The sequence below is a fragment of the Xyrauchen texanus genome, chromosome 41 (genome assembly GCF_025860055.1).
Source record: "Xyrauchen texanus isolate HMW12.3.18 chromosome 41, RBS_HiC_50CHRs, whole genome shotgun sequence".
NCBI lineage: Eukaryota > Metazoa > Chordata > Actinopteri > Cypriniformes > Catostomidae > Xyrauchen > Xyrauchen texanus.
The window spans coordinates 10255039-10268613 of NC_068316.1; the positions used below are offsets into that span (position 1 = coordinate 10255039).

The 13575-nt window shown below is 37.1% G+C and overlaps 1 protein-coding gene across 1 annotated transcript in view; it reads right to left on the minus strand.

Moving 5' to 3' along the window:
* Positions 1–205: 205 nt before the first annotated feature.
* LOC127634113 (ephrin type-A receptor 3) overlaps positions 206–13575 on the minus strand; it is a 101396-nt gene continuing 88026 nt past the window's right edge. The window contains exons 12-18 of the mRNA XM_052113517.1: positions 10447–10508; positions 9303–9512; positions 8430–8579; positions 6861–7054; positions 5069–5206; positions 3284–3380; positions 206–3164 (exon numbers count right to left, since the gene is read on the minus strand). Of these exons, the coding sequence (XP_051969477.1) occupies positions 3159–3164; positions 3284–3380; positions 5069–5206; positions 6861–7054; positions 8430–8579; positions 9303–9512; positions 10447–10508 (857 nt within the window). The 3' untranslated portion in view covers positions 206–3158. The remainder of the gene's footprint in view (positions 3165–3283; positions 3381–5068; positions 5207–6860; positions 7055–8429; positions 8580–9302; positions 9513–10446; positions 10509–13575) is intronic.

Sequence of the window (13575 nt, forward strand, 5' to 3'; positions counted from 1 at the left end):
GAACCAGCTCATTCGATTTCGTCATCTCATACTACTATTACAACTTCTCATGAGATCAGGTTAATTTTTTTAAACTTTTCACTTAAAAGTTTTGTGCTGGTAATATAATGATAGTATATCTTTTTCCATTCCATTTTTTTTGTGTGTGTGGGGAGGGCAAAGTCGAAGAACACAAAATTAAAAATATGAACATATTTATTGGACACAATGTTTAAAATACATACAATTCAACAAGAGCTTAGTGAAATAATAAGCGGTATACAAATGATCAGCATGCTGAAAATTGAAAGCAAAAAGATCCACACAAAATTAGAGGTAACTTCTTCAGGTACTGACTGAGGACTTGGTTCGCTAAAGTCATTGACTCAGTGATCCTTCATAAAGTTATCTGATCATGTATCCATTACCGATCTTGTACAAGCCAGAGAATCTTTTTACACTTAGGGCTAAAGTATCCCAGTTTAGAGGTGGGCGGCAAAGTGCATCACATGTGTACACCACAGCATCAGTATACCAGATATGATTTAATTCTGTAATGTACTGTGCGGTTACCCGTACAACAAAACAAAAGTCCTGATGGGCAAATACATAGAGAGTTCCAGAGGTTGACTGCAAAACCATCTGACCAATTTGTAATACTAATGCTTTTGGCCACAAAAGTGTGGTCTTCCAGGTTAATTGATTCCAGACAGTATTTTTCATAAAGCGCTACATCACTTGACTGACATATAGGCTATTCTTTCTCCTGACTGAGTGCTAATCTTTGTTGATATTCAAACCTGGCAATCAATTTTAAGTCGTGTGTTCACTTTTGGTGATGTATTTTAGCTAAAAATATCTAGCCAATGTCCTGATGCAATGTGAAGGTAACTGGTAGTGTGGACTGTGTAACTGCCAGACCAAGACTGCATGATATTACCAGTGTATAATAAAAACTTGAAATTAAACACAAACAATAGCATTAACCATTTCTTAAAAATCAAAAGGGATGTAAATAGCTTTGAGAACTTCAAGACAGAAAATACGTCTATATGCATGTCTGTGTTTTCACTTTTTTGTTTTGACTTTTTGTATTTTGTCAAGTTGGAAATAACGAAAAACTCAAAACAACTCAATAATGACAACTTTTAAATCCCTCAAAGAAATGCATGATTTTAAGTTTATTCTGTGTCAAAGCACTAATTATTTTGGGAAGAAGGATGCTTTTTGCAATGCCTCATTAAATTATTCGCTGTTATTGTCACATGGGAAATTACAGATCTGAATAGGCACATATGTTTCAGTTATTTGACAATTAGAAGTGGCTCTTAATTAAGAACTAGTAAAAGACAGAGCAGATGTGCCCGTTTTTTCGATAATAACTTTGACTCTTTCATCAATAACTATTTCTGAGGAAATATTCTTTATCTTTTCAATTAAATTTAGCTCAATGACCCAAACAAACTATTTCCAACAGAGGTTACAGAATGAGAGGTTAACTCTATTTTTTATTTAAGTCACTTTAAAAGTGTTTGCAAAGATTATAAATAACGTAACTGTAAAACAAAAAGTAGGTTTTATTTCCTTACCCTCACATAGTGCTCAAGTTGTGCTTATAAAATCAATACTGTTTACATAAATCATTTCAATCTATAAATGAAACATCTGTAATGTCAAAACATAAATAAGAATGGCAAAACTGGAAGGCATCTAACAGGAATCTCACTAAATCTGTACTTCTGCCATCTTGAAATTGTTATTAGTGAAAAAAATAAAATCCTGAGAATGCTTAGCTTTCCCAAACACCATAAAGCTAAAAATCCCATTACATTCTACAGCCTCACAATCCTTGTCTGTCCAAAGCTAGAGTTGAAGGTTAAAATATGAGTTACAACCTTGCTTCAATTTACAACTGACGAAACCTTCAAAACACCAAGTTATTACTATACATATACAATAACCAACACTGTACAAATGTCTCAATTTCTACTGCAGAACAATCTTCTTTATTGTAGTATTACACGTAGCCATTTCAACACGTAGCAAATCAAAGCACTGCCAAGAAATGTAGGACGATAAACCAGAAAATGGGGGATTCTGAACATGGTGCATGAAATGACATGCCAATTTTATGGTAAACTGTCACCAGTAGAGCTTTACACTAAAATGTCCAAGACAAATATAGGTTCTACAGTCTACCACGTGCAGCTCTGTCAACACCAGGTCAATTCAGGGAAAAAGACCCTTTCATTAAATGCTCCCGGCTTCCTTATTCCATCAAAGACCTCAGATGTAGCAGCTGACGCTTGTGATGAAATACATATAAGGCATAAACAAAGCTATGCCTTGACAAGATGTTAAAAATGCAGTGAAATGAGAAGAAAAGCCACATCAAATGGGAAGGCTGTTCAAAAAAAAAGGACAGAAAGTTGCTGCCAATGTCAAAAGAAGGATGTTGGAGTTCCATTCCTGACATCTGCCTTATTCGTGACATGTCCGTTTTTGAGAAGCAACAATTACTTTTTATTCCTTTAGCATCTCTGGTTTCTCTGTTGGTGTACACTGGATGTCAGAACTTGTCAAAAGTGACAAGCGTAGGGGAAGAGGTGGGTTCTCCAAATCTCCACTCTGAAATCGACATATTCCACAGACTCTGCCAAGGACTTGACAAGAGACGTCAGATGTGGCATTTGGGGTCAAGGGGCTGACCTACTATGTGTGTTTGTGGGAAAGAGAGATCAGTGCTTCACTGCTTTCTGCATCTACTGGCAAGCAGTCTTTTATAAACACTTATAAACTATTACCATGTACAGAAGTATGAAAGGACACCTGAAGGTTCCTCATACTCCAGATTTAAGCCCACCAAGACAAAAGTGTCATATTCAAAAGATCGATCTAGTTTTGCTTGTAAAACAGTTAAAAGAATCACAAGACACAATCGGTGGTTCTTCTCAAGGTCTTTCTTCTGTACAATGAGGATTGGGGCATGATGTTCACAGTGCTGTGATGTCACATGGTGTCGATTCTTGTCCTCGCTTCCCCTGGATCAGATATCACTTCTGAGTGGTGTGAACATCCAGTCTTTGAGCAACCAAAGCGATCCGCTGTCTCTGAAGATTTCTGGATGATGATCGCAAAAGGGAAGGTATCGCCCCATTCTCCTGTAGGGCCTTAAAAAATCAGTGCTGGTATAGAGATAAGACAAAGTCATTTTGCAGCGAGGCGCCTCCATGTGGCACAAATGCTCCCAATCTCCTTCTTGGTGGAAGCGGAACTGGTTAGGGCGTTGAAGTGAGGGCTATACCTGAACTTGAGTCCCGTGCTGTGCATGAAGACACTGGATACTAGATAGGATCTTTTTCTGATGGCCCGCCAGTGCAACACCCATCTTATCCAGTTCACTATGAGCGAGATGGGAGGAAAAGAGGGTATAAGAGAAGATTTTAAAAACTACCTTAGTGAGACAAAAGTTATTTTTGGAATAGCATACTGCCATACTACTCGTTTGATGCATTATATACTGTAGTATGTATGCATAGCACAGTATACACAGAATTACAAACTATATTTGCCAAATGGGCCTGACTTGACTTTCAGTTTCAATTGTAATTTTTTTTTGGACACATTTTGATCAAACTGCTAAAGTTAAGACATTTTTACACAAAATTGGATTAAAATGTTAATTGGATGGCACTATTTGAATAAAAGGAATATTCTGGGTTTAATACAAGTTAAGCTCAATCAACAGCATTTGTGGCACAATGCTGATTACACACAAAAAATTATTTTGACTACTTCATACATATATATATATATATATATATATATATATATATATATATATATATATATATATATATATATATATATATATATATATATATATATATATATATATATATATATAAACACTTACAGAAAAGCCCTTACAACTGAAGTGAATGGGACCAGTCCATAAACATTAAAATACACACATGGTCTCAAAAGTTCAGCAACAAGACATAAACATTAAACATGTTAACATGATTTTAGTGTGGTAAAATCACCTACTAACTGTATCTGTATAAAGTTGCATACAATATTACAACCTTGCGTTCATGATGGTATAACACTGGTAAACCCTGTAATGATGGTAAAGTTCTATTACACTAAAATGATGTAAGCACATATAATGTTTATGACTTATTAGTTACACTTTAGAAACAATTAATATTTTAATGTTTATGGACTTCATTGTAAGTGCCTTACTGAAACTTCATTTTTTGTTTCTCAACTTTTTCTTTTTTTTTGAGTAATCAGACATTATTCCACAAATGTTGTCAATTGAGCTAAAATTAGTTGAACCCGAAACATTCCTTTAAATATGCAATGTTTAAAAAAAATCATATTGTGCATATTGTGTCCCTGAAACATTCCTTAAAATATGCAATGTAATGACATTGTGCATATTGTGTACTGTTTCAAATACAACTTTAAAAGAATGTATGTAGTGAGCAACTATTTTGCAGAGACGGACCACTTCTGTTAATATGAATTGGAGAAATTAGAACACCCAGCGGTTGTTGAAAAGGAAGTCCCCCCTTACAGGTAAAAGAGCCAACTCTTTTTTAGATACAGAGATCATCTGTCAACCAACTTGAGAACATGCATTGACAGTAGCTGAACTATCCTGAAAAAAGGCAATTTTTAGCAAGACCTGAGCTAAAGAAGCACAAGTTATGATACTATTGTTGTCAGACTTTACTGCTGATTTGAAATATGTTCTTTGATCATAATCTTGACCAACCATTTGGAGATTTTGGTCTTTCCCCATTCAAGTAGATTGAAACTTTACTTTTATGTTGCTTGTTTACATAGAAAATAGCTGCTCAGATTCCCTGGGTGCATTCCAAAGATGGCCGCCGAGTGGACTGACTTGCGTTGACAGGGACTTTGATGCAATATAGATTATATACTATGCACAGTATGCAGTAACCTTTGCTAATATTCCATTTCAAACATTTTGATTCCATTTCAATTCTGAAAACAAATATTGAAATGGAATCAAAATCTCATACTGAGAAAAATAAGACATGCAGATATTGTTTACCTGGCACTGACGTACAGAACCGAGTCCAGAGTGACATAACCAGCACCGGAAAAGTGCTCTTTGTATTGACCCATTTTAATTAAGTCCAGCCAGTCCTCCACTGTGCTAACCCCAGCCTCAGGGGTCACTGGGTCCTCCCTGTGGTTGGAAGTGTAGCCAGAAAAACTATTTTACATAACCACATGTCAAGTTACAGCTCTTTCTAAGAGACATCTAGAATGGAATATGTCATAATTATTTCAAAGAAAGCATTCTGCATTGGCCTGTAGGGATGTTAGAGGTATACATTCGTTTGCTGTCATTTTTTGATAACTATCTTTTTAGACTGTACAACAGCCTGTGCCGACACAAAAAATAATATTTATGCTGTCATAGCTTACTTAGTAATTAAAAGGGGACATATGTTAAGAAAGCGTTGCCTTGCTCTTTTGAAATAAACTTAGAAATTGTCACAGTATTGGCACCACAACCATATGCATATATCAATGCCAACACAGTATTCAGCAGCTTTGCCTATCCTGATGAATGACAGTGTGAACTATGCTGGTATATGGAGGTTAGCCACTAATAAGGACTTTTACATATAGATGATAGGTACAGTAGCAAAAACTGATACTTTAATTCCGGTTTAATTAAAAGGGTCAAAAGGAGAGTGGAAAATAGTCATATGAAGCAAAATTAAGACTGTTTTGGTGCAAGAATTAATGTTACACATTGGCGGGTCCTTTCAGACCCAGAAGGAAGCTGGATTGCAACACAACAATGTCTCTATCAATTTGTCTCCAACAAAAAAACTCACCCATTAGCAATTTGGAGCTAAGCCTATTTTATTTAATGGTAGGGACACAGGGCTGGGGTTTCCCAATGGTTTGTAGGAAAACTCAGTTTGCACATTCTGCTACAATGGTGGCAAGCACTGGCTAAACAATCCAGCCCCATTTGCCTACTATTTTGGCAACCCTCAAAAGTCGGCAGAGGGATAGACAGGCAATCAGATATCTGCCAAGACCAGCTCCAAACCCTCCCAACTAAGAAAAATAAGCACAGGGAATATGAACACTGGGAATTGTAGATATACATCTGGCTTCAATCTAGATTATCTTTGGATATCTTATCGTTCTCATTTATTCTGAATTTACTGGATTACAGCAAATAAAAAAAATGGCCTCAGATTTTAATCACCCACCTGAGAAATATCAGAAGACCTGTTATGATCTGTACCAGTGGTTGTCAACTGGTTTATTTTTTATTATTTGCATTTAGCATTTATTTCCCTTGCTTTTCTGTGACAAACAGAACAGACCGGCGATCCATTTTCACACAATTTACTTTAATTTAATATTACATTTACTTAAGCTTTTTTTTTTCATGGAAAGGTATGCAAAAGATATTAATGAAATAAGTGTCTTGAGATATCTCACTGGTCTCTGTGACAGCTCTAGACTCAGTAAAGAGTCCTCGGACCATGGACAATAACACTTGTAGTTGCAGCAAATTATTGAGGTATAATTCCATTTTTATGCCATGTTGCTCATAACAGTTGTCAGTTGAGGGCACTATTTAGCTACTGTTGTTTTTGACAATGGTCTCCATCAAACTCATTTGGTATATTTGGAGTGCAGGGTTTTGGAAAGGGGGCATGGCTAATCCAAAGGCTCAGCTTGTGGGAATTCTAGAAGGGCTAAAATCGCTTACAGCACCTTTAATGAAGGACGACAACAATATAGAACCCAGTGCCAAACAGAAAACCACAACTGAATTCAGATCTATTCTGCAGAGGGCAGTTGCTTACCAGACTGCAGTGTTGGCCAGCTGCTTCAAGCTGCTAGGATTCCGGATCAGCCTGTCCAAAGTGCTGACAATCTGCCCGAATTTTGGTCGATCGCTGCGGTTCTTTTCCCAGCAGTCTAACATGAGCTGGTGCAGTACCACCGGACAGTCCATCGGAGCCGGCAGCCTGTAGCCTTCATCTATAGCTTTTATCACCTGAAGGGTTGAAAGAACATTCCACATTAAAAATCATACATTTATTAGCAGGTATACACCTTGTGAATAATGAACAGATTTCTTCATTCACTTAATGCATTTGGCTTTTGTGTACGGATGGATTCATTAATTTTTTTACCCATCAGTGACTGTGAACTTGAGTGTGAATGAGATTTCGAAAGGGGCTGTCTTTGTCAGAGCAAAGGAGAGCTAGATTAATTTCTTTCTTTCTAAGAAATGATACTGCTGTAAGGAGAAAGAAGAAACTAGCTTGATGTAAACATTCATATTATTTTAACTTGTGCCTGGAAGACTGTTACAGTAGAAATGCATGATTGCCCGTTACCATGGCAAAGGAAGGAACACAGATGGATTTGTGATTTATGCTGTGAAAAAACTCTTTCAAATTCTGCTCCCCCGACACAATAAAAGTGCATCAGTTAACAAGCATGCAAATGTTTCCATGCTCCAGTTTAACGCAACGAGTATACAGTCCAAAATCATTCCCAAATGTCTTTATTTTTCTCTCGATCTCTAACACGGTCTCTGTCTCTCTCTCCCAAGCAGCCTCTCTCCAAATCCCAAGGCAAGATCTCTTCCCAAGGTGAAAATAAATAAATGAAAATGGTTTCTGAAGTGGAAAATCTGCCAAGAAGCCACTGCCGTAGATTCAAATTCTCCTGTTTGAAAGGGGCCTGCGAATTAAAATCTGGAAATGTTCACCCTGCAGATGCATTTAATCTTTTTACCATTGTGGACCGGAAACTGAGGATTTTATGTGAATCCCCCCTAAAGTACTCTGGAAGAGGTCTTTTATTACAAATTGATGAGGATTCACCAGAGACATTATAAGGGAGAAATTGTAATGCTAAATATGGCGGCTCTAGTCCCGCCATACAGCTAAAAGAGCCAATCGCCTTTCTGATTGATGCTCAATATGGTGGCTGTAGGAGTGGAAGTGCTGCTTTAGGGTTGAAACAGCCAATTGCCTATTTTTTCTTCTCAAGAATGTGCATTAGTTATACAAACCTGAAAAATACAGTTGCTTTTTTTGTCTGTATTTTGAGCTAAAACAGCTCCATTTATATTGTCTGATTTTATTTCTGATTTGAAATATGTTACTGGACCATAATATTGACCAACAGTTTGAGCCAGAGGTGTTGACAATATGGCGACGAGTGAACTTACTTGCTGTAAAGGGACTTTGTTTACATGTAAAGTGGGTGGGGGGTGTGAATAGTTACATCAAAAACCTTTGGATTTTAAATGTACTGATGTTTATATCATGGCTTATTGAGAGATCTTTGGGTAATTCAACCACTGTTTATGCTCATCAAATTTCATCTGTGTGTAAATTTAAATTCAATACACTCACATCCTGATTGGACATTTCCCAGTACGGCCGCTCCCCATAGGATAACACTTCCCACATGACAATTCCATAACTCCACACGTCACTGGCTGATGTGAACTTCCTGTAGGTGATGGCTTCAGGTGCCGTCCATCGAATGGGAATCTTACCACCCTTACCGAAAGATCACAAAATCACAAGTGGTAAGCAGTTTTATCAAATCAAGCAAGAAAGAAAAAGTAATTCTCTCTCATTTAATGCTGTTAATTTATACATGGGACCATCTAACTTACAAAAATAAAACTTTTGTAAATGTTTATTTTATCATTAGTTTAAAAAAAGCTGAAATCTGACAAATATTATAATATACAAAAACATATACTGTATACATAGTGATATGTTTATTGTTTAAATGCATCATTTGTACTATTTACAAGTATTAACATTAATATGAACAAGTGCTACAATGGTACTGTCTCTTTAAGAATAGCGGCAATTCATTGAGCTCATATGCAAGTGACCTACACGCATTGTTGAGGGTTGCGCATAGAGTTGGGATTTTAAGAATCGCCTTCAGGATTGTTCAAATGAAGATGGCGATTAATCAGAAAATCTATTTTTTTACCCAGTCCCTCTAGCTTAATAATAGTCTATTACAATGAAGACATTCCTAAATTACACAGTCTCATTATACATCTTAATATGTATAAATAATACATTAAATGTAGAAATAGAACCGTTGCATAACACTTAATATCAGACAATAAATCCAATCTAAATACGTCCTAAAACAGAGTGAGATTAGTATTTCCTGTACTTTCCCAGGAAGAACTTCCTGTGCATCCTGAAGTTTCCCAAGGAAATAAAAACATCCAAAGCAGAAAATCGATCTCTCACCCGCGTTGTATACGCCGCCTCAGGATCATCCTCCAGCACACGTGACAGTCCAAAGTCAGACACTTTACACACCAGGTTTCCGTTCACCAGAATGTTCCGTGCTGCCAAATCCCGGTGCACGTAGTTCATCTCTGAGAGGTACTGCATTCCTGTGGCTATCCCACGCATCATCCCCACCAGCTGGATCCCTGTGAACTGCCCATCATGTTTCTGCACATAATAAACAGTTCTCTTTTCAAATTCTCATCACTACGTCCATATTTTTTTACTGTTGTGTGCAACTTCTGTGGATCCTGGCACAGCCGATCAGGTTTTAAATTTGTCTCATGAGTAATTCATAATTCATTGGCTCCCTAATTAAACATGCTTCTCATATGTTGCAGGGCACAATCTATTAACTGCAATGACTGTGTAATCATTAAGGCTTTTATGATGCGAGCAATGGGAAATACTTAAGTGACCTATTTATAATGTTTTATTTATAGTCTTGAAATATTTTGATTGCTGACGGCGTATGCAAAGCAAGGTCATTATCGTTCATTTTTGTTTAATTAAAATAAAATAATAAAACTAGAGTTGCAAAGAGAACGAAAACTAAACCAAAAACAAAAGTGCATGAAAATACAATGGAAATTCTAAACTACAGAGAAAGAAACTTTAGTTTTCAAATTTTCCAATTAATGTTGAATGGACTTGTTTTAAATATTCTTGCAAGTCTAACCCAATTAGACAAGAAGCAGCTGTCTGATTTACATGTAAAACAACCTATCACAGTTTGCTTGTAGTATTTTCTGTTAAAGTGTTGCACGTATCATTATAAGAAGATGGAGCGATTTGTGGCGTTGTGTTATATAAGGAATAATTAAAATAACTATAATTAAAAATATTTTTTTTAAACTAGAACATTTTCAAAGATATACCCTGTTTCATGGTAATAATGTGTTTCTGATGCAGTTATTGAAAAACACTTGCTGAGGGACAAAAAGAAAATCAGGCAGAGAGAGGGGTGAGATCGAACAACATGCGAGTTGTCAAGTCCAATCAGTGGGAGCCCGCTGACTGCTTTGTGTTCCTGTGATACACACAGCATTTCCTTTGGTGCAAATTGGCCTTCATCAGCAGCAGCAAAATAGAAAATGCTCACCTTCAAAAAAGTGTCCAGAGATCCATTTTCCATGTACTCAGTCACTATCATCACAGGCTTACCTAAGGGACAGAGAGAGAGAGAGAGCGGTTCTTGTTGTTGTTTTCACAACTGAATAAGAAGACACAGCAGAGAAGCAGAAAAGGTACATTTAATTCATTTTCAAAGTTGACAGAGAAAAAAAAAACATGTAGATAAAAGGAGTGGTCCCCTCCCCAACTCCTCTTGAATTCAGAGACCTTCATTCCAGCCTCCCCTTTTCCTCTACCTGCTGCCTGTTACTCATAGTGACAGCCCCTAATCAAAGCTCTCAATAACAGTCAGGCAGATAATTAGAGCGAGCAGTCCACTGAGAATATCTTTGTCCAGACATACCTAAAATGGTAATGAGTTCCTTTAGGAGAGAGGAGGATAAAGGGGGTAGGGTGTGGAAACGAGTGAGGGGATAGTTTTCAAGGGGGTGAGGTAATTAATTGCCCCGGAGGGTGGTGGTGGGGTGGTTGGTGAGATGATGATGATGAAGAAGACGGAATGGGTGTAAATATCTGCTAATGGGGAAAGTGTTCACCTCTCCAACTATGCTGCAGACACAGCTGCAAGAGCCCCATATAGGGGCTGGGGCGGTGTGGAGAGGGTTTGCACCGGTGTTGCTAAAAGTGATTAAAAATTCTCCCCCGATTCCACCTAAATAACACGCTGTCAATCAGAGACCATCCCCCTCTTGCATGTGACAGGGAGAACTACATGCTAATCCACCCTGATTAGCAGATATATAAATGTAACATTCATCAGAGAAGCTTGACGGATGTAACTTATGCCTAAAACTTTCACCTCAGGGTATTATACACACGTCAACACAAAATGAAGTTTAACCCTAGAGACGTTCACCCGGTTTGTTTCACATTTCATTGAGCAACCCTTTACGTTGAGCAATAGGGGTGCTGTAGCCTAGTGGCTACAATCTGGGCTGGTAACGAAAAGGTCTCCGGTTTGAACACTGCAAGTAGGCCTACCTTGAGGTATCACTATTTCTCCTTAAGGTTTACTCCTGGGGGATTGTCCTGGAAAATTATCATGGTGATGTTACTTGAAAAAAGTGGAAACCAATTCCACTGACTCCATCTACTCTTCAACTAAGTCAACAGTAATCAGAATTCCTGTCTTGTTTTCAAGTAAAAATACACTCACTGAGTGCTTTAATAGTAATCTCTGAATACCTACTTAATCAGCCAATCATGTGGCAGCAGTGCAATGCATAAAATGTGATTTTGACAGTGGCATGTTTGTTGGTGCCAGATGGGCTGGTTTGAGTATTTCTGTAACTGCTGATCTCCTGGTATTTTCATGCACAACAGTCTCTAGAGTTTACTCAGAATGGTGCCAAAAACAAAAAACATCCAGTGAGCGGCAGTTCTGCCGACAGAAATGCCTTGTTGATGAGAGTGGTCAACGGAGAATGGCTAGGGCCTTATTTACCTAAAGCATCATAACTTAAGTAGTATTTGAAAAGGCTCGTAGATTAACGAGTGCTTTGGAGCAATCGTGCACCGCTACGAGCATCGTAAATACACAGACTTATGCAGACACCTGCAGGACAAACATGAAATTACACTTCATTCGATTTAAATACCAATAGCTACACTATATGCTGAGAATTTAATATCAGAGTATATGTGTTTTATTTATTTTTATTTTAACATTCAAGTCTAATAATAAAAATAATAATAATTATTATTATTATTATTATGAAATACATAAAATGGATAGTATAAATGGATGAATAGATAATAAAGATATTTGTGTGGACAAGTTGGACAAGCTGGTAACAACAAAGATGTGGCATGATTGATGCAGACAACTGTATAAATGAACATTAGAAAGAAAAGAAAAAGTAATTAACTTGCTGCCCTGCATGAAAATCATCTGTATATATTTGCTAATCATCCTACATTTATTTGGCAGACGCTTTTATCCTCGTCTCCTCTTCCTCCTCTGTGACACCCAAAGGCTCTCTCGCCAGCACTACAAGTTGAGTAGCACCGCACCTGCAGCATAACTGTCACCATTACCACTTTTGGGAGTAAAGAGCACACCTCGGCTTTATTGATGAATGTCCCTAAAGTGCATCTTCTAAATGTCTCCTTATTTTGGACTCCGTGATAACACAGAATAATATTCAATGAATGCTTTTAATTAGCAGGATCATACACTGGACCTCCACTGTCATCACTAATCCAAGAATCTTTTATATCGAGAGGAATTTGTGAAAATGAAATCTTACAAATGCACACCTGATTATGGAAACAATATGTAAATATGCAGTTCACTAGGTCGAATATTTAAGAAAAAAAAATTAAAACATTTTTTAGTGAGGTAAATTACAAATTGTAAAATTATTGCACAAATATAATGAAGTTGCAATGACAAGCAGCACTATACGGTAACATTTCAGCATTTTCACCTGGACAGCGACTCTCTTAAAACACATCCTTGCACATTCAATATAAGTGCAAATTTGAGAAAAGAATGTAACGTTCGTAAAAAAAAAAAAAAGTCTTAATCACTAAGATCGAACGTTGTTGGGAAACACAGCCCAGACTGGTTTGAGTTGACAGAAAGGCTATGGTAACTCAGATAACCACTCTGTACAATTGCAGTGAGCAGAAGAGCATCTCAGAATGCACAGCATGTTGAACCTTGAGGTGGATGGGCTACAACAGCAGAAGACCACTTTGGGAACTTTATTATGACCATAGGGTTTCAAATAAAGTGCTCAGTGAGTCTATACTTTAAAACAAGACAAAACTCTACCCCTATCTAGAACCTTTCATTTACTGTAATCTTAACTCTTTGCATCTGCATTACTCCCAGTCCCAGTGCCGCCATACTGGGAGTCACAGCATTGAAATCCAGTAACTAGGTATATGTGTAAAGTTATATCCAATTTTACAACTTCATTACCATGAAGATGTAATGCTCAAAACACTTAAACCCTAAATGTCCATAGGAATGACGTTTTAACATATAAAATAAGAAATTACACAAATTAATAAGTGCCTCACTGTAACCTCAAAATGTGCTTTTTTTTTTTTTAAAGAAATGAACGGACGAGTCAAAATGAATTTGAGG